Source organism: Balearica regulorum, chromosome 3, assembly GCF_011004875.1.
Source record: "Balearica regulorum gibbericeps isolate bBalReg1 chromosome 3, bBalReg1.pri, whole genome shotgun sequence".
Lineage (NCBI taxonomy): Eukaryota > Metazoa > Chordata > Aves > Gruiformes > Gruidae > Balearica > Balearica regulorum.
In genome coordinates this window covers 106,807,671-106,825,147 of record NC_046186.1, presented here as the reverse complement: position 1 = coordinate 106,825,147, position 17,477 = coordinate 106,807,671, and the positions used below count along the sequence as shown (strand labels likewise).

General features: G+C 36.7%; 1 protein-coding gene across 7 annotated transcripts in view; it reads left to right on the top strand.

Moving 5' to 3' along the window:
* Window positions 1–17,477, top strand: part of ENAH (ENAH actin regulator) — a 100,360-nt gene that overhangs the window by 47,440 nt on the left and 35,443 nt on the right. For all 7 annotated transcript variants that reach the window (XM_075749366.1, XM_075749365.1, XM_075749364.1 and 4 more), the window contains exons 2-4: window positions 865–1,030; window positions 2,499–2,676; window positions 14,194–14,278. In XM_075749366.1, coding sequence (XP_075605481.1) covers window positions 865–1,030; window positions 2,499–2,676; window positions 14,194–14,278 — 429 coding nt within the window. The remainder of the gene's footprint in view (window positions 1–864; window positions 1,031–2,498; window positions 2,677–14,193; window positions 14,279–17,477) is intronic.

Genomic DNA, 17,477 nt, shown 5'->3' with positions numbered 1-17,477 from the left:
ACTTACTGATAAGAAATCATTCCTTTCTATTTTTATTTCCTGTCTACATCTGGACATTTCCCGTAAAGACAACTTGCGTGGTATCACCTGCTCCTCTCCTAGTAAATAGTGTGTTTATGGTATGTTCTGCTTTCTTGTGTTTCTAATATGATGACATTCGTGATACACTCCCTTTCAACTTTAGGCTGTACCTTAGCTTCCAGATGACTGCCGTAATCAGGATTAGCTACTGATGAAATTGCACTTTTCAGTAATCAATAGAACCTTTTCTCAGGGAGAAAATGTTACATCTAGGTGTCAACTGTTGTAAAATATGTCAAAACTAAAAAGCCTTTCATTTATGAGCAGGTGAACTTTTTGTGCTGAACTTTATCATGTGTGTATGTGTGTTTTCTTCTGTGTATGGTTAAAAAAAAACATATCCTCATTTCTTGTAGAAGTAACTGTCACTGGAAAATGTAAACTGTATGAACTAGTGCAACTCCAGATTCTTTGTTCTCCAGTCTTTGCAGAAAACTTTGTATATAGTTAAGGCATTTAATTAAACTTAATAGTTGGTGGTGAGGAGAAAGGGGTGTGGGGGGAACCTGCAAGGGGGGAAAGGTGAGGAAAAAAAAAAAGTAAGTAAATATCTTCTTGATCTCTTTCATTAGTAGTTAGGCCTGTTCGACCACAGTTTTTCAGAACACCTTTAAGCAAAAGTGAAAGTGCTAGCGGTTTTCTGTTTAGAAAGGTGGATGTTTCAGCAAGTTGCAAGGAGTATTACTTTAACATTTTGAGTTTAAAAAAAAAAGTTAACTGAAAAGATGATGATTTGCTATAAGTAATTTTATGTTCTACTCTAAAATACTTGTATTTTAACAGTGAACAGAGTATCTGCCAAGCACGAGCTGCTGTAATGGTCTATGATGATGCCAATAAGAAATGGGTTCCAGCTGGTGGATCAACTGGATTCAGCAGAGTTCATATATATCATCACACAGGCAACAATACCTTCAGAGTAGTGGGCAGGAAGATTCAGGATCATCAGGTAAGCAAATCTCTGAAAATTTGGAATAGGAACCTTAAGCTATTTCTTGTGATTGTTTTTAACATTGAGAAATATGTCTTCAGTAAAATTATGGGAACAGTAAATAATGAACTTTTATTTTTATATAAAGTATCAAAACTGTATTATGGCTTCCCCCCCCCAATAAATCCAGCACTTTACCTACATCCAATGTGATAGTCCTTGTGTGCTCTTTACCATTCCTTCCCGCAGACGGATATGAAGGCTAGTGGTGTGTACAGAAGTCATCTGATTCTCTTTAAGGCAAAGTGTCAGCCTAAGAACTTTTCTTCTTCCCTACTCTCTGCTCTTAGCTGCAGTCTACATCGGTACCAGCAGTTCTGTTGTGGCTCTTCCTATATTATGAAAAGTTGGATGCATTATTTCTCATTTCCCCATATCAGTTCATTCAAAAAATAAAACCATCTCCTGACATTTGGTAATGCTGATCATCTCCCACTTTGAGAGGTTGAAAAGGGAGCAACAAGGATTACATCTTAATTTCCTTGATGAAGAATTTATTAGATCTTGATTAAATGGCAAACTGAGCACTCTGTCTTGAGATATGCTCTGCCTTGTGATACTCGGGGTGGAGTTAAAGATCTAATCTTTTTGTTTGAGGAACGCTTCTACATGTTTTGTTCTCTCCCAGCATTTCATAAAATTCTTTTGGTCTGTTCTTGGTCATTTACCACACAACTGAAGCATAGACTGATAATCTCTTGTGTGATTTGTCATTAAGCACTTACTCCACGAATAAATGATCTCTGTGCATTCATCTGAGAACAAACCAGTGGTTTTTTTTTTCTCCCATTATTCAGTGAAAAAAGGTGAGAGGATATAGTTATCCAAGTGCAATGAGAGCCTCTTAGTGGCTAGCTTGTAATAAACGGTTGTTCTACTAGCTAGAATTTATCATCTTTTGTGTGAGCCATAGGGATCTTGCAAAATGCTACCCTGAGATGCATAGTAGAAGTCCATGTAAACTGCTACTGAAAGCATGGCAAACCAAGGGGTGCAGCAGCCACAGTGAGAAGGTGATAACTTGCTTAAAAAACATAATTCTAACAAGTACTCTGTGAAGTTAATGGAAAACTGAGTTTCTGAAATCCAAACGCATATTTGCATCAAGTATTCTGCTACTAAAAGTCAGAACTGTTGATATTACTACATTGCTGTTCTGAAGCATCATTGCATCATTTGAAATGAGAATGCTTGAGCTACAAAAGTTAATACAAAATATCTCAGTAGTCCCCTTGTGTATTCTCATCACTGATTTCATGTGGTATTGGAATTAAAATTGAAATGGCTATGTGCTTCAACATTGATCTTGTGGATTATGGGGATGGAATTAACCCACATTGCTAAGCAATAAAACCTACACGAAGCTAAAACTTGTGATGAAACAGCAATTTTAAACATCAGTAAATTATTTTTTTTATGATTATAGGTGGTAATAAATTGTGCCATTCCAAAAGGGCTGAAGTACAATCAGGCTACACAGACCTTCCACCAGTGGCGTGATGCTAGGCAGGTGTATGGTCTGAATTTTGGCAGCAAAGAAGATGCCAACGTCTTCGCAAGTGCCATGATGCATGCCTTAGAAGTATTAAATTCACAGGAAGCTGGTAAGAGTCTCTTAACTTTTTTTTTGAAGATGGCTCAAATACAGAGATGGAAAAAATTCAAATGTTTATGCATAAAAGTCCATAAGTCTTGCTTCTAATCATGATTCAGCCTCTAGCCATTTTAATTATCCGAGTGTTTTGTCTGCCTAATTGCTGCTGCTTAATAGTGATTCTCAACTTAACTGCCATCTGTGTAAATGCAATTCCTAACAAGTAAACCTGTTTTCGTGTTATCTATTACATACAGAAACTTGCTGACTTTGCTTTTTTTTTTTTTAGGAAACAAAACCAAAACACCTGACTAAAAAATGTGTAGCTCATAATCAGGGTACTTTTCAGGATTTCTAGAGATACCTAGTGTTCTTAATGTGTATTGGTATTTTTCCTTCTCATTGAATACTGGTTTATTGTGAAAATGTAAATTTTTTTTTTTCTCCTCTGAACTTTGGAATTCAGGTTGTCTTTGGCAGTTCTTACCATACAGAGTTTTCTACCTTGGAGACCTTGGATCCAGGACTAACATTCAAATGAACACATAATTTAGACAACAGATCTATCAATTTGGAGAATAGGATGACATAGAGGGTTTAAAATATTGGTGGAAAACATAGGGGCTTTCAGTCTTCAGCTGGTATCTGTAATATATTCTAACTCTACAGCAAATTGACCAGTATAACACTGGGACACGCACAGAGGGAGTTTTTATTTTAAAAGACTTCAAGAGACTTTTGTGTTCTTATAACCAAATAGAATTCTTTTGTCCTCATTAAACTTTAAAGATTGCCCATGTAACAAGAGATAGTACTTTTGTGCCAGTTTTCTTTCTCTTGTAGAGAGAAAGGCTGTAGATAACCTTACTAGGGCTGTGTCGGCTACAGCAAAAAAGGGTGACTTTCTCCAGCTGCTTTTCATTCTGATAGCTGTTTCAAGACTTAACTTTTGAAACTAAACCATCTAGACAAAGAAGGATGATACATTCTGCAGTGCTTATGCTGTTCTGCAGCATATGAGGCCAAAATATAAAGGGTAGCTAGAGGTATAAGGTGTCTTTTTGCAAGCTAAAATAACCTAGTTGTGTATCCTGTTCTCCTGCCTCTCAGTTAGACGTTTTCTCCTCTAAATCCCTCAGTTCTCCTTTTCCTAAAGGTTACTTGATTGTATGTATGCCTTTCATGTGCTCTGACCGTTTATCACCTCGCCAAACAACATTTGGGAACACGAGTTGGTTTCTACTCATTTGATGTAAAGTCTGAAAAGGCCTGATTTATGGTAATCACCGCAATTTGAAGGGTTTATGTTGTTTCCTGTTACCTGTACTTGAAGAATTTGGTACAGCATGTTTCAAACAAGTGTGTGTGTGTTTATATGCATATATATATATTTTTTATCATTTAATTTAACTCCTCCTCCTGACACTAAAACTGAGCTACTGGAGAGGCTGAAATGATGGGCAGGCATGACAGTGCTCATGTTTTAATTGGTCAGTGTGTCTGATTTTTCATTTCACAGATCATTGTGATTCATCTAACGACTAGTTCTCTTGCTGCTTTATGCAAAGTATATGTGGGCTAACAACTATTATATTCTTCAGTAGTAGAAATTTTATTGAACTAAGATGCCATTTCAGTTCATAAAGACAGATTGTTTAGACTTGAACAAAACTAAAATTGTTTTTAGATGGTTCCTTGAATGTGACTTTAATAATACAAAATGTCATTTAAGCAATAGCTTAGAATCAATGTAATTCCACAGGAGCAAACAATTCAATGAAAGTAACTCTTCTTTCTGTTGTACAACTTCAATAATTTCTTAAATGATGGGGGGGAAGAGGAGGGGAAATTAGCTTTGCAATGAGTCTAAAAGCCACTGTGCTTAGAATTCAGTCCTCTGCTCATCCCAAATTGTGAATTCTTCCAAATCATTCTACCAGAAGCCTCTTCATTGATCTCTGAAGTGGCCCTTCAGTTTGTCTGCTTCATTCAATTTAATACCAGTCAATCCATGATGATTGGAGGTTTGTTTTGGTTTTAGGTGGATTTTTGTGTGGCTCATGAAATGAGTATGACTGTAATATCATGTAATATCATATCCTGGTTCCTGGCTATGGTGCTGTAGTCTACCTAGTTTGTTCTTCATGGCTTTGAGAAATAGATCTGACAAGAAAATGAATTAAGTTGTGTAATTATGTTTGATAGCGACTGGTTGTAACCTTTAAGTTTTCTGAATTGTAAGATTGTCGCTTTGTTTCTCTGTCCTGTGATTTCACTTGGTAGTAGTAGCAGGTATGAGTCAAAATGCATTAGCTGCATCACAAGCTAATGGTGGACACCTTTGGCACAGGAGGAGATAACCGGTCTTCTATAACTTCTGTCAGCCAAGAAATACTGTGGCTGTTTAGATTAGCTGTCACCTATTTCACAGACATAGAGGTGCTCTAGCTCCCATCGAGATGAAATAAAACCAAAGCTTAATGTTAGCAGCATCACTTCAGCAGATGTCTGAAGATGAGTTGTTTTGTACTGCTGCTTGTGAAAAAATTCATAATTATGCAGAATCACTTTATAAGCCTGCTACCATTTCTAGACAGTGTTTAAAGAGAAATGTTCATAATATATCTGTGTTAGAATACTGTCAACAGGTGTTCTTAAGTTTTATCAACTGGGAGGTTTGTCAGTGTATGATCTACTTATTACTTAATTTTTTCTGACCTGTATCAGTGTAAGAAATAAAAAATATCAAGTATTTTTCTGAACGTGCCTATTTCAGTAATGGCAATAGAATACTAAGTAGCTTGCAGTTTAGAAACAAACTAATTGGACTCCTTGCTTAAAGTTAATGCATTTCTTATCTCTGTGGTTGGTATAATTTACTAAAAGTACAGCTAGAATAAATCCTTGGTGTTAAATGTGTTTAGGTTGGTGGGGGTTTTTTTAGCGTCTCTGACATAGGCAAACATTTACTTAGATGGGTCACTGGCTCTGAGGCTCTAATGTTAGTTCTTCATTTTAAGAAATGGTTTGCAACTGCCCCTCCTTCTTATTATACAAATCAGCCTTTTTTTTTTTTTTTTTGAAACAGTCTGTTAAAAGTCCTCAGGGGATATAAGTTACAATAGGAATTTGTGCTAATATGTAAAGATCGATACGTTATATATTGATCATTCTGTTTCTTCTTACTTATCTGCCAGACTTTCAGAAATTTTTAATACGTGCAGTGCTAGTTGCTATTCTGACAATATTGCTTCAAAAATCTCTACCTAAAGAGGACAAGTTGTCTCTAATCTATGTAAATTGCTGTTTCTTGGTATATCTAAACCAGCATATAAAATCTCCATCTCAAGTAAATAAAGAAATCCCATATAGATAACTTCCCTTTTACTCCAGAATTGCTTACAATTGAAGTTTGATTTTTGCAGTAGCCTTATTTTCTGCTGTGTTTTCTCATTTTGGCAATTTCTTTTATTAGCTTGGTTATTTAAGTTGTATTTTATTCATAAAAGGAAGGCAGTTTTAATGCTGGCTGAGCCTACTGTTCAGAAATTCATAAAACTGTAGATGAATTTTAAACTTTATGCAGGGGTTCACAGCAATCTGAATGATTTCTGAGGAATATTAGAGATTACTTTGTGGACATCCTTTTGGTTTGCAAGTCAGCTGTTACGGCTCTTTCTCACTCTTTATAAAGAAAAAAATCCTATAGTCTCCTTCTCTTGCATATATTTGAAAAATGTCATTGATCTTGCTTGCAGTTGGCACCTCCACCTGTTGTATTGCTGGCATAAGTTGGGGTTGTTTAATTTAGGATCTCCCTCTAGTGGATCTACAGAAGTAGAGGCGAAGACACCGGGTGCCTGTACCACTGAAAGTGTCTGAAGTTGGAATAGCGTAAAGGCTTTACCGCAACTGGCAATTTTCTTCTGAAAAATGGTACAGGTTTGTCTCGAAGGGCTCTGAACTGATGGCTTGACTTGTCAGTGAAATTGTCTGAAATATGTTGTCTCTGGCCTTTTTTTTTTTGTTCTCTCCCTGATTTGCAGTGCCAATCATGCAATCGTCCTAATTTCTCTTATGCTGGAACTCTGTTTATTTAAATCAATGTAAAAGTCAAAGTGTTTTCAGTCTGTTCTGGTTTGAATGATTGTATTAGCTAGTAGCTATTCAGCCAGACCCTATTTTCCTGCTGGCTGGTTGAGCAGATTGTAGGCCACCTGCAAATCTAAAGGGAAAGACAACAATGCAGGACTGCGCTTTCTCCTGAATTTTTAAGTTAGGCTACTAACGCTACAAGTTCCTGCCCCATACTGTTTAGAAGATGTATTAAAAATGAACCAGGATTTGTTTCTGTCAGTCATTTGGGAAAACGTTGAAAGACTTACTCATTTCATTAATTGTCTGAGGTGGTCAAAAGTTACACCTTCATTAAATGACAAGTATATATCATCAGTTTGAGGTAATTTGAAGAGGATTTCTGGCTTAAGGCTGTGCACAGTGTGTTCAGATATTCAGTAATTGGTCTTAATTGTCTAGAGCGAAGACGACTGCTTTCTGTGAAGTTTTTGCATTGCATTACAAAGAAAATTTTCATATCCGCATTAAGTAGAGCTCAGTCTTGCAATCAAAGTGACTCTGGAATGAGAGAAAGGCCTCAACGAAGGGAAATTATATGGCTGAGCAAATTCTCTGATGTGTGGGAAAACAGATTATTCCTTTGAAGGAATATGGGCAAGTAAGGGAATTGTGCAATGGAGATGGGAGGACTAAAGGGGTATCACACTCAGTTTTGCTGCAAAAAGCACCTTCCAGTTCAGCTGGAATTGGCGCTGTTTTGTGTGGCATCTGTCTTCAATCCCAGCAAAGCCTCACTAAGAGAATAAGAAACTAAGTATGAGGTTTATATATGTGTAATTTGCATTTGAGGAGGTATTTTGAGTTGTTCATTGCAGAGGATGACAGCAGCAAAAGACAAACTGAAGGATGTCATACAACCATAAATAACTGTATTCTGATTCTAATAAAATTATATATATGTAAGATTAATGATGATTTTTGTACTAATCTTTAACAGTTATATATTGCTTTGTGAAAAGATTTTTGAATATTCTGGATCTAAAGACAAGGATAAGAATGGCTTCAGTGAAGCTCTTCTAATAGTGCCTTAGATAACACTTTAATTCATAGGAAAACGTGGAGGAGGAGGAGGAAGGATCTCTTTATTTTGTTAGTCTAATCTTGGGAAAAAAAACCTTGAGGTTAAATTTCTTTGAAATTATTTGTAATCTTAGAAGTGAGGTTGTCCAGTTATTAAATAATCAAGCATTTATGGGGAAAAGCATGCTTTTTCCACAGCTGTATACTGATGTGCAGTCCTTTATCTTACAGTGAAGATAGTTCATTAAATCCTTGCTGAGAGGGGAATGTACTTACTCATATAATAGATTGAATAATTCAGTATCTCTGGGAAATGCAAACTGAAACAAAACCTGGGGTTAACTAATTGGAATATGTGTAGAGGCTATAGGAGACTGAAATGAGAAATTTATATACAGGGCAGGAGGAGATTCAAATGCTTCTCCTTGTACTGTTGTGCTTCATGTCATGCTAAAACTTGTTTTGAGGGAAAAAAAAAAGATTCTACTGCAATGAAATAATTATGCTATACCTGTACTCATGGCAAGCCTCTGGAGCAGTGCTGTTAGCACTCCCTGTCAGAATGGGAGTAACATGATGGGGTATTACCTCTGTTGTCAGAAGTCAGATAATATCTCTATTTTTGCTAGTAAGCTTTTTTCTTTTCCTTTTAAATGTAGGATTGATTAAAGAAATTTTTTTTAATTACTAGATTCTAGAATGGCTAATCCTCATTAACTAATCCTGATTTATATGCCAAAATATTAACCTAAAGGAAGTTTTAACTGTTTATTGGACAAAATACTTCTGTTTTAATTGCGCGTAAGAGTATTGAAAGCATCGTTAGTTTTAGTTGTGGTATTTGGAGGTGAAGGGAGAGTTGCTAAGTTTTCAGAGTTATACTCACTTTTAAGTGTTGCCTGTGTGGTGTTTCTGCTTTGTGTGATTCTTCAGGATTAGTGTTGTATCAGGTGAAAGCATTAAAATTTGGGTGGGCAACACAAAGAATGTCATTAAAATTTAGTCGTTGGTCTTAACTGCATGGGAAACATACAGAGAAGTATATTGATTTTGTGGATAAAGTTTTGTTTAATAAACATTGGGGAATGTTAATTTATTTTTCTCTTGAGCGTTCATATTGTTGTTTTAAAAATATTACCAGTAGAAGTTGTAGCTATATTAAATCTGCTGTCTTTAAGAAACAGGGTGTTGTCATAGAATCATGAGCACAGTTTTGGAAATACAGCTTTATTAGGCTCATTTCTTCAGTGTGATGTGCAAAAGGTGACAGTCATCATCTATAACATTGCTATTTAAACAAATTTTTACAGAACTGGAAAAAAATAAATAACCTGTAGTAGATGATATTGATATATTTAACTTCCAATACTTGCCTTTTTAAGATTGTGATATTCTAGTTTCATTAAGCAACTGTAGTAATCTACTGTTGAAGCTTTGTCTGTGTCTCCCCCTGCATAAAAGGACGGCAGAGGGGGAAACCACAAGCCTGCTCGAGATCACCCGGCAAGCTAGTGCTGAGCTGAGCCTAGCACCAGGTTATCAGCACCCGCTTTCCAAGGCCCTGCTGGCACTGATAGGAGGCTCTGCTGGCACTGATAGGAGGCTTATCTCAAATTCAAATGCATTTTAATGAATATTTTTGTTATTCTTTGTTCCCTTTTATACCTTGATCAGGTAGAAGTGCTTGTGAAGGGAAATGGAAAGTGTTTACTTTTAGTATAGAAAATGCAACATAGTTACCACTCTGCTAAAATAAATGGGAGTGATGAGTAAACTAACTCAGCTGAAGGTACTTAAAAAATGGTAGCTGTGTATGAGGAAGTAGATATTTGAAGGAAAGAGAAGTTTTAGCTGGAAGATGATTTGCCTGAATAGAAGTATTAGAGAACAGTTTTGTCACTTGTTAATGCCCTAATTTTTGACCATTGTAGTCCTGCTTATAAATCCATAATACAAGTCCAGGTCTTGGAGGAGTGGTGCTGTTTTGCTTCTGCTGAAGGCAAGTCTCCTCAGACTGTGTTCTGTAATGTTGTAGAGTGGGACAGGCTCTGAATGGGAGAAGGAGCTAGAGGTAAGTGGAAGAGCTTCCTTCACCATAGTCATTTTTCTTATTACTTCCTAGCATAGATCTCTGAAAAAGCCTGCTTTCCACGCATTTGGCAAACCACTCTTTTTAAGTTCTTATATTCTATAACAGAAATACATCTTTTTACTGTGGTTTTAAACTCATACCTGGGGTGTGTTCTTTGCTTACTAGGTATACTCAAGCTGTCCTTAATGAGAATCTTTTCTAAAGATTGTAGTTAGTTAGTACACTTATCTTTATAGCATATGCTTATATAAATTAACTTGCTGTCTGCTTTCAATCCATTCTTCCTTTGAAAAGTCAGTCATACTTTGATTTGACTGTCAGACTATATAATTGGAATGTTGCTTAGTTCTGGTAGTAATATACTGAGATATGAAAGAGTGGGCATTCTTAATTACTGACTTGTTTATATAAACTGTTTCTCGGGGGAAAACTACAATTCTTATGTGTGATAATTGACCAACTTTTTCTAAAAGTACTAGATTTTTTAAAAATCAGATTTTGTCTTTTAATGCTGTACTCTGAACAGTACAGTAATTGCAGGAGTGGGTTTTGTGTGTGTTTTGGGCTTTCTTGAACCCTAGGGCACGTGGGGTTCTGAGGCAGACTTCACACGAACTGACTGCCAGCAGTCCCCCCAAAAAACCACTTTATAAATCCTTACATTACCAGCTCCCGAACAAGCTTCTCTGGCTAAATGAACATACACATTGTAGCTCATTATATAACCTATAGTATGTGTATTGTTTCCATCTTGAACAGTAGATTATAAGGATGTTTTAGGGCTATTACCTCATAAGAATGTGATGTCTTTGGTGTCAGCCAGGTGCTATGTCATCACTGCTAGCGTAAAGCAGGTGACATTAAAAGGAACGGAGCTGAGAGTTTGGTGTGAAACCCCGAAGCAGACAATGTAATTGCAAAGATTGAAGGAACTGATGAACCAAATAACATTGAGGGAGGAGAAGCCATGTGTTTCCATCTCCAGCTTGCTAATTATACTTTCATAGGGTTGTGCAGCTGGAATTAATTCAGCTCTTGAATGGAGACAGGGAGTTAAGAAGTCAATTAGAGGTGAAAATGGAGTTAAGGAGTTTGATAAACTACAACTCTGGTTGTGGTTTAAAAAGGTGATGTTAGGGGTGCTTAATTTGGCTCAAGCAGACCCCAGCAGTCTGATGTCATTCTCTGAGCTATGCCAGCATAGTGGTCTGTGTGACTGCATGAAGAACCAGAACTGGTCCTGATCTTCTTGTAGGGCTTTTTCCCCTGGGATTTTTAAGGCATTGGATTTCCAGTCCATCTCTCACTACACAGTTGCCTGAACTGTCATAGAGGAAGGGTGATGCAAAGGTGAGAATAAGCTGAAAAACAGAAAGCATTTAAACTGGAATGGCTGCTGAACAAATTAGTATGAAATAATATCCTCTGTCTGTCAGAGTGCGCCACAGAGTGCACCATCTGTGCTTTCTTTAGAAAAAGAAAGATGCTAGGCTTTCCTTAAAACTCAGAATGAATAGACCATTCAGCCTTGTCTCTTACTTGGCTTGTACCAGTCTCTGAAGATAAAGTGATCCTGTAGGATCAGACTTTTTTTCCGGGCAGTGTCTGTGAATATTTCTCTTGGGGCTTGATGTTTCTGAAGTATCTTGAAGTGTTCAAAAGCCTCTGAGAGAGCTCTTTATTAGCTACCTCCTGCTTGCTTATTTATTATACCATCAGCCCCACTATCCAGACAGTTATATTTTAACAATGAAGTGGTGGTCTTAGCTTGCTGTAATAACTTTATTTTATAGAATGAAACATACTTTTCCACCTGGTATGTACCTCTAACTTGCCAGTGTGGTTATTAAGAGTCTGTGCTTGCAGAGAGGGATTTGTCGGAGAACAGGCCAAATGACTCGGTAGCTGAACTTTACTTGAAAGTTTCTGGTATACTCAGGTTGCGTTTCCTAATGGCAAAAAAATATAAGAAATACTAGGACCATATTGTTAGCAGGGGATTGTGTTCGGCTCTCTTGCACGTACAGCTATGAAAGAAGCACGTAACTTACTGGAGTAGGTTGGCCAGTTTATGCTGGCTTGGCTTGCTGATGGTTATGTTCTGCAGAATTTACAGACAACATGATTATTTTTTTTCTGATAGCTGGGCTGGTTTGAATAGCCAGTGTGAGTGAAGCTAGATGGTTGGTTTCCAGTGGTGCTACCAAAAGTAAGAGTTGGGGGGACACTGGCAGAAGGATTATAGAGTGGCAGTCCAAACTCAAGTACAGCGTGATAATACCTTGTTCAAAAAGACTGTTAAATGTGCTTGAAGATTAAATGGGTGGAAGTTTGAAGTTTTTGTTTCTACTATACTTTCAGTACGATATAGTTCCAGTTGGTAAATGGCCACAGTATGACCATTTCTTTTTGGTTTTGTTCTCTGTTATTAATTTTTAGGTCAATGTTTTTCATACTGAGAAACAGCAGATCTGAGGGAAGGGAGTATATGAGATATGGCAAGCAGTAATGGTGTATAACACCTTTAAGCAGCAACACAGCTGCTGCTGGATTGTGTCTACTTCTAGAAGTCCATGAAAGGTTGCAGCATGGTGCAGACAGCAAACAGCCCAGCTGCTGGGGAGCTGCAGTCATGGCTTAACAGGCATAAAAGCCTACCTACCACCTGTCACGCAGGGGAGATGACAGAGGAGGACGTGTGACTTCGGAAGTTTTAAAGCAGAAAAGTTTTCCAGATGAGCGATATGAGAGATGTTTCTACTTACTGATAATTATTAATTATTACAGTTAAATCTTTTGCATTAAAAATGATATAAATTTGTATCTGTGGGTATGTCTTGGAGATACTCCAAGCAAAAATAGTACATCCAGGGCAACATCCTGTACTTAGGTATGAAGACCTGACGCTTGTTGAAAAGAATAAATAAGGAAGACACAACCTCTGCTTTTATCTTCTAGAAGTAAGTTCTTACATTACTTTTTAACTGTAGGGTACAGCAGCTAGTATACACTTCTATAATTCTCAGGATTTGTCGTCTTAATGATCACAGCATGACCACTGTGCTGTTTTGAGTAAATGAGCCTTTGTGTGTAGTCTTTAAACAGGGCACTTTGCTTGCTGAGTCTGAGGCAGATCGCCTGTCCTTGATGTCTCAATATATCACACATGGTGTCTTCATGTTTTTGGATGACTTTCACAAGTTCAGATGGCAAACAACGTTTACATTTTGATATTTGAGATGGGGGAGATCTCAGTACAACTCCATCACTCTAACTACTGTGGTGGACTATCAGCAAGAAATTACTGTTTTGCTTCGGGACCTTTTCAGAACTGGATACGTTGTTTTTAATTGTACTTGCTTATAAATTCCATAATTTCAAGTGTAGCTATGGTCTAAATAATTTCACAGTTTACTGTTCATTTTTACAGAAACAGTGCATTCATGATCTACTGTATTCTATTCCACACTTCTCATTCTTCCCTTCTGTTAATTATTTTTTAATAATTTTGTGCTGTAAATATATTCATGAGGAAAGTGGAAAAGCCTTTTTGTTTTTAGAAGACAGATCTAGCATATACAATTATTTGAAAGATGTATGACTCAGAATTGCCCATCAGCAAAAGTCAAAGATGAATTTGCATGTCCTTCTCTTTTGCATTTCTTGTGCTTAGCAGAATGCACAGTTCGTACATTCACTGTATGCCTCTGTTCCTTTGGACACAACGCTTGCCTGTCCACAAAGGATGGTCTTTGATCCAAGTCAATGAGCTAAAATCTGAGTAAATTTTGGTGTCACCTGTAGAAACATACTTTATCTTCCTTCTCCTGATATGGTGATAAGGTTCTGATGTTTGTTTTTTTTTTCTCCTCTTCTTTTTTTCTTTTTTTTTTCTTTTCCAGTGTTCTATTTAGGTGAGTGTTTTAATTTTCTGAGCCTTTTCTGTTTCTGCAAAAGTACTTGTTCATTGTTTTAAGAAAATCTCAGACTTGGAGTGCTTTTCAAAGTTTTTGCTAAGTCCCATTATATATAAAATTTATTTTGCATTTCTGTGAACTTTTTTCATCCATGTGAAATAATTCCATTCTGCCAATATATAAGGTAACATCTGTTGCAGTTTTTATTTGCTGTATTATGTTGTGGAGCTTGTTTGGCTTAAAAAGCAGAAGTAAACAGTTCCTATAATATCATGTGATGGCTGGCCTTTTTCCTTGATTTTGTTCTTTTTTGCAAAGTGAAAGTTCAAATCATTAATTCATGGTCTGTCTTCACTTTTAGGTCCTACATTGCCTCGACAGAATTCACAGCTTCCGTCTCAAGTACAAAATGGTCCATCACAAGAAGAATTGGAAATCCAGAGAAGGTACAATATTATAAGTGAACAGCTGTTCAATTAAAGAATGTAGTAACTCCTCACTAATGAGAAATTAAATGTTAAGGACTTACAATTACTCTCTTGCAATAGGGCAGCATTTGTATGCTTGCAGTTTTCCTGTGTAAATACTTTGATTGTAGCTAGATCCCTTGTTCGTGATTTCCACCCATTCGAACAACGCAAATGCTATTGTCCTGTCATGAAAGAGCTGAAGATCAGATGGGAAGCCTTGGAAGATTTCACTGCTGTCATTTTCAACCAGACTAATTAATTTTCCAGTGATTGTTGTCTCTTCAGTTTTTGACACGCTTATAAAGAAGAAAGCAGGAAGCAAGGAAGGAAGTTTTAACCTTTAGAAGTAAAGAATTAAATCATCATGGAAAATGACAATTTTTCTTCCTGAATGTGGATGCACTAGATCAAAATATTGTATTGGAGAGCTATTTCACCTTTATGCTGTATCTTTAGCAAAGAAACCTTCATTTTCTGCTTTTACTGTATACATTTATGGAACCTTTAGTAGTTTAACTTCCAGCTGTAGCAATACTGGTTATATCTGTGCTGTCCTCAAGTAGTTGCTGATCCCCTGACCAGTCGACACTCGTCCTAGCTAAGCTGTTCTCTTCCATGTGAAGCCACAGTACTCTGTCCCATGCCCTGTGGGATATTTTTCAGACCCATAGCATTTTTAACATATGGGTTTTTTTTTTTTTCAGGTCCTTTTAATAATTGGTATGTATCAATGATGCGCCCAAGGTCTGGGAACAAACTTTCTAGCTGCCATATTCCTGCTTTTGTTGCATGGCAAAATATGGGTTAGTGCTGTAGGTTGAGTGTCTGGGATATGGGTATATGAAATGGCAAAGTCTTCTAGGACAGTGCTATCAGACTGGGTTAAGTGAAAAAAGCAAGGCCTTGGGCTGTCTCAAGCAATCCTGGATTATTTTATTATCAAAATATTCCCAGGAGATTAGCTGTTCCCTTCCAGAAGGGATGCTGGAAGCAATTTAGGTCACATGCACTACAGATGCAGGGAACAGGATCCTTGAATAAATAGGAAGTGGTCCAGATTAATGGTGTAAATGCACTTCATAGCTTTCAGTGGTCACTGGAAAAATAATTTAATGTTGGGTCTAATTGTCACCAAAATTTTTTTTCTATTTTGATATTTTTCATTTAGTTTGTTTAAGTAAAGGTGAGCAGAACCAGATTGCTAATTTGGGAATAAGTCATATGTTTCACAAACTAGTTAGATGTATTGAACAAAGTATTGACATTAAAATTGGTCATATTTGTCCCATCTCTTTTCTGCAGTATTTTCTTAAATCTGAGCAGGGAGCACTGGATCTGAAAACTTTCCTTTTTTAAAAACAAATAGCAGGAAGCTCATTACAAATCTGTTTGTTTGATGTGTTTACGTGCAAGTCTGCTGTCATGATAAAGGTCTTTTATATCACTTCCTTTTTGACAGACTTTTTAAAATCTTTTTTCTTTTGGTATTTTTTCTGTTCTACAGTAATGGCTTTTAATATTCTTATTTTCTGTCTGTTCCTTTAGAAGGCTGTATGAATTGAAATTTATAATGCTGAAATACTTTTCAGGGAAGCATTGTAGATAGACGTCTCTAGGAAAAAAGTTCTGCCCCATATTAAGAGTTCTGAAAGTCCCTCTTGAAATTTTTTGTGTGTAAAGGACATATTATCAGATGGCATTCTTATGGCTTCACTTTCTCATTCAATCAGTGTGCTCTGCTTGTTTTCATCTAATATAATGTCCTCTTTGAAGTCTGGTCTTGGTTTTGATTTGTTTTTCCCATAAAAAAGGATAGAGAACTGGAATGAGTGTTTACTTGTGTTGCTAGCCAGATTGTCTGTGGAAAGACTATTGCTGTTGTGTCATTAAGCCTAAGAAGAACATGTAATTTTGTTAAAACACTTCACAAATGCTTCTCCAGTCTCTTTGCTACTGTAACTATATGGCTATAATACAGTTCAATTAACTCTAAGCTAGAACTTCACTTCTGTAGTAGCTGTCTTTAAGCTTTCAGACTGTAATAACAGTAGTCTTACCTACCATAATGTAGATAGTATATAGTTGGGAAGAAAAGGTTTAGGTATATCTTTTAACATATCTACAAATGACATTTCCAGTCTCAGTAAAGGGTAAAGGCAGTGTGGGCAGAACTGAATTCTGTGGGGAGCAGTAAGAATGCTACAGGGAATGCGAGAGAAGGGACTAAATGTTACTGTGTAGGAAGGAACACGGGGTTTGTGATGGATCAGTAGAAAGGCAGGCTTGGCTAAGTCTGTTGCTTGTGAAACGTGTGTCTGTGGGGTGGAGGTTTAGTTTAAGATGTGGCTTGATACTAGTTGTCTTTAAGTGGTGGTCTCATATCCCTCCCTTTAAGTGTACCCAATTCAGTAATGTTTGACTGACTCTCCTGTTAAAGTAGTTCAGGAAAATATTTTTTAAATTATTTTAAGCCTGAGGGGAAAAAAAAAAATCTGCTTACATAAAAATAAAATGTGAGAAAGGGACCCTGTGGAGGTCATCTAGTCCAACCCTCTGCTCAAAGGAGGACCAATTTCAAAGTTAAATTATGTGGCTTGTAGCTTCAGGGTTTTCCTGGGCACAAATAGAAACATTTCCTCAGAAATGTTTTACCAAAGGAGTGACTGGTGAAGAATGGCATATTAAAGAGAGCTTTTCAACTGACCTGATGTTTTCCTTTACTTTTATAACTGGTGTTCAAGAATCTTGGGGAAATTGGGAACTGAGATCATTGTCAACAAAAGTGTATTATTTTGGTTCAGAGATTTTTCTCTATTTTAGAAAGGATTTAGATGCCTTACATTTTGAGTAAAAGTGCTCAAGTAGTAATATTACTTTGTTTTGCTGCAGAGCTTGTTACTTGAATATTTGCATTGTTCACTGTGCAGTGATGACAATCTGTAAAGTCACTAAGACCAGATGTACAATCTAAAACACTGAGGTTTTCATGAGGCCAAGATTACACATAAGGCAGACAATGAAATCATTTTGTCTGGTGAATTGATAACTTTGTTACTTTCTTTTAAGAAACCTTAACATATGGTGTATGTTTTCCCTTTCAGGGAGTACTTGAAGATAACTAATTTTCATTAACCTGCACTCATTTAAGTACAGTAATAACAAGCTTTTAAACACT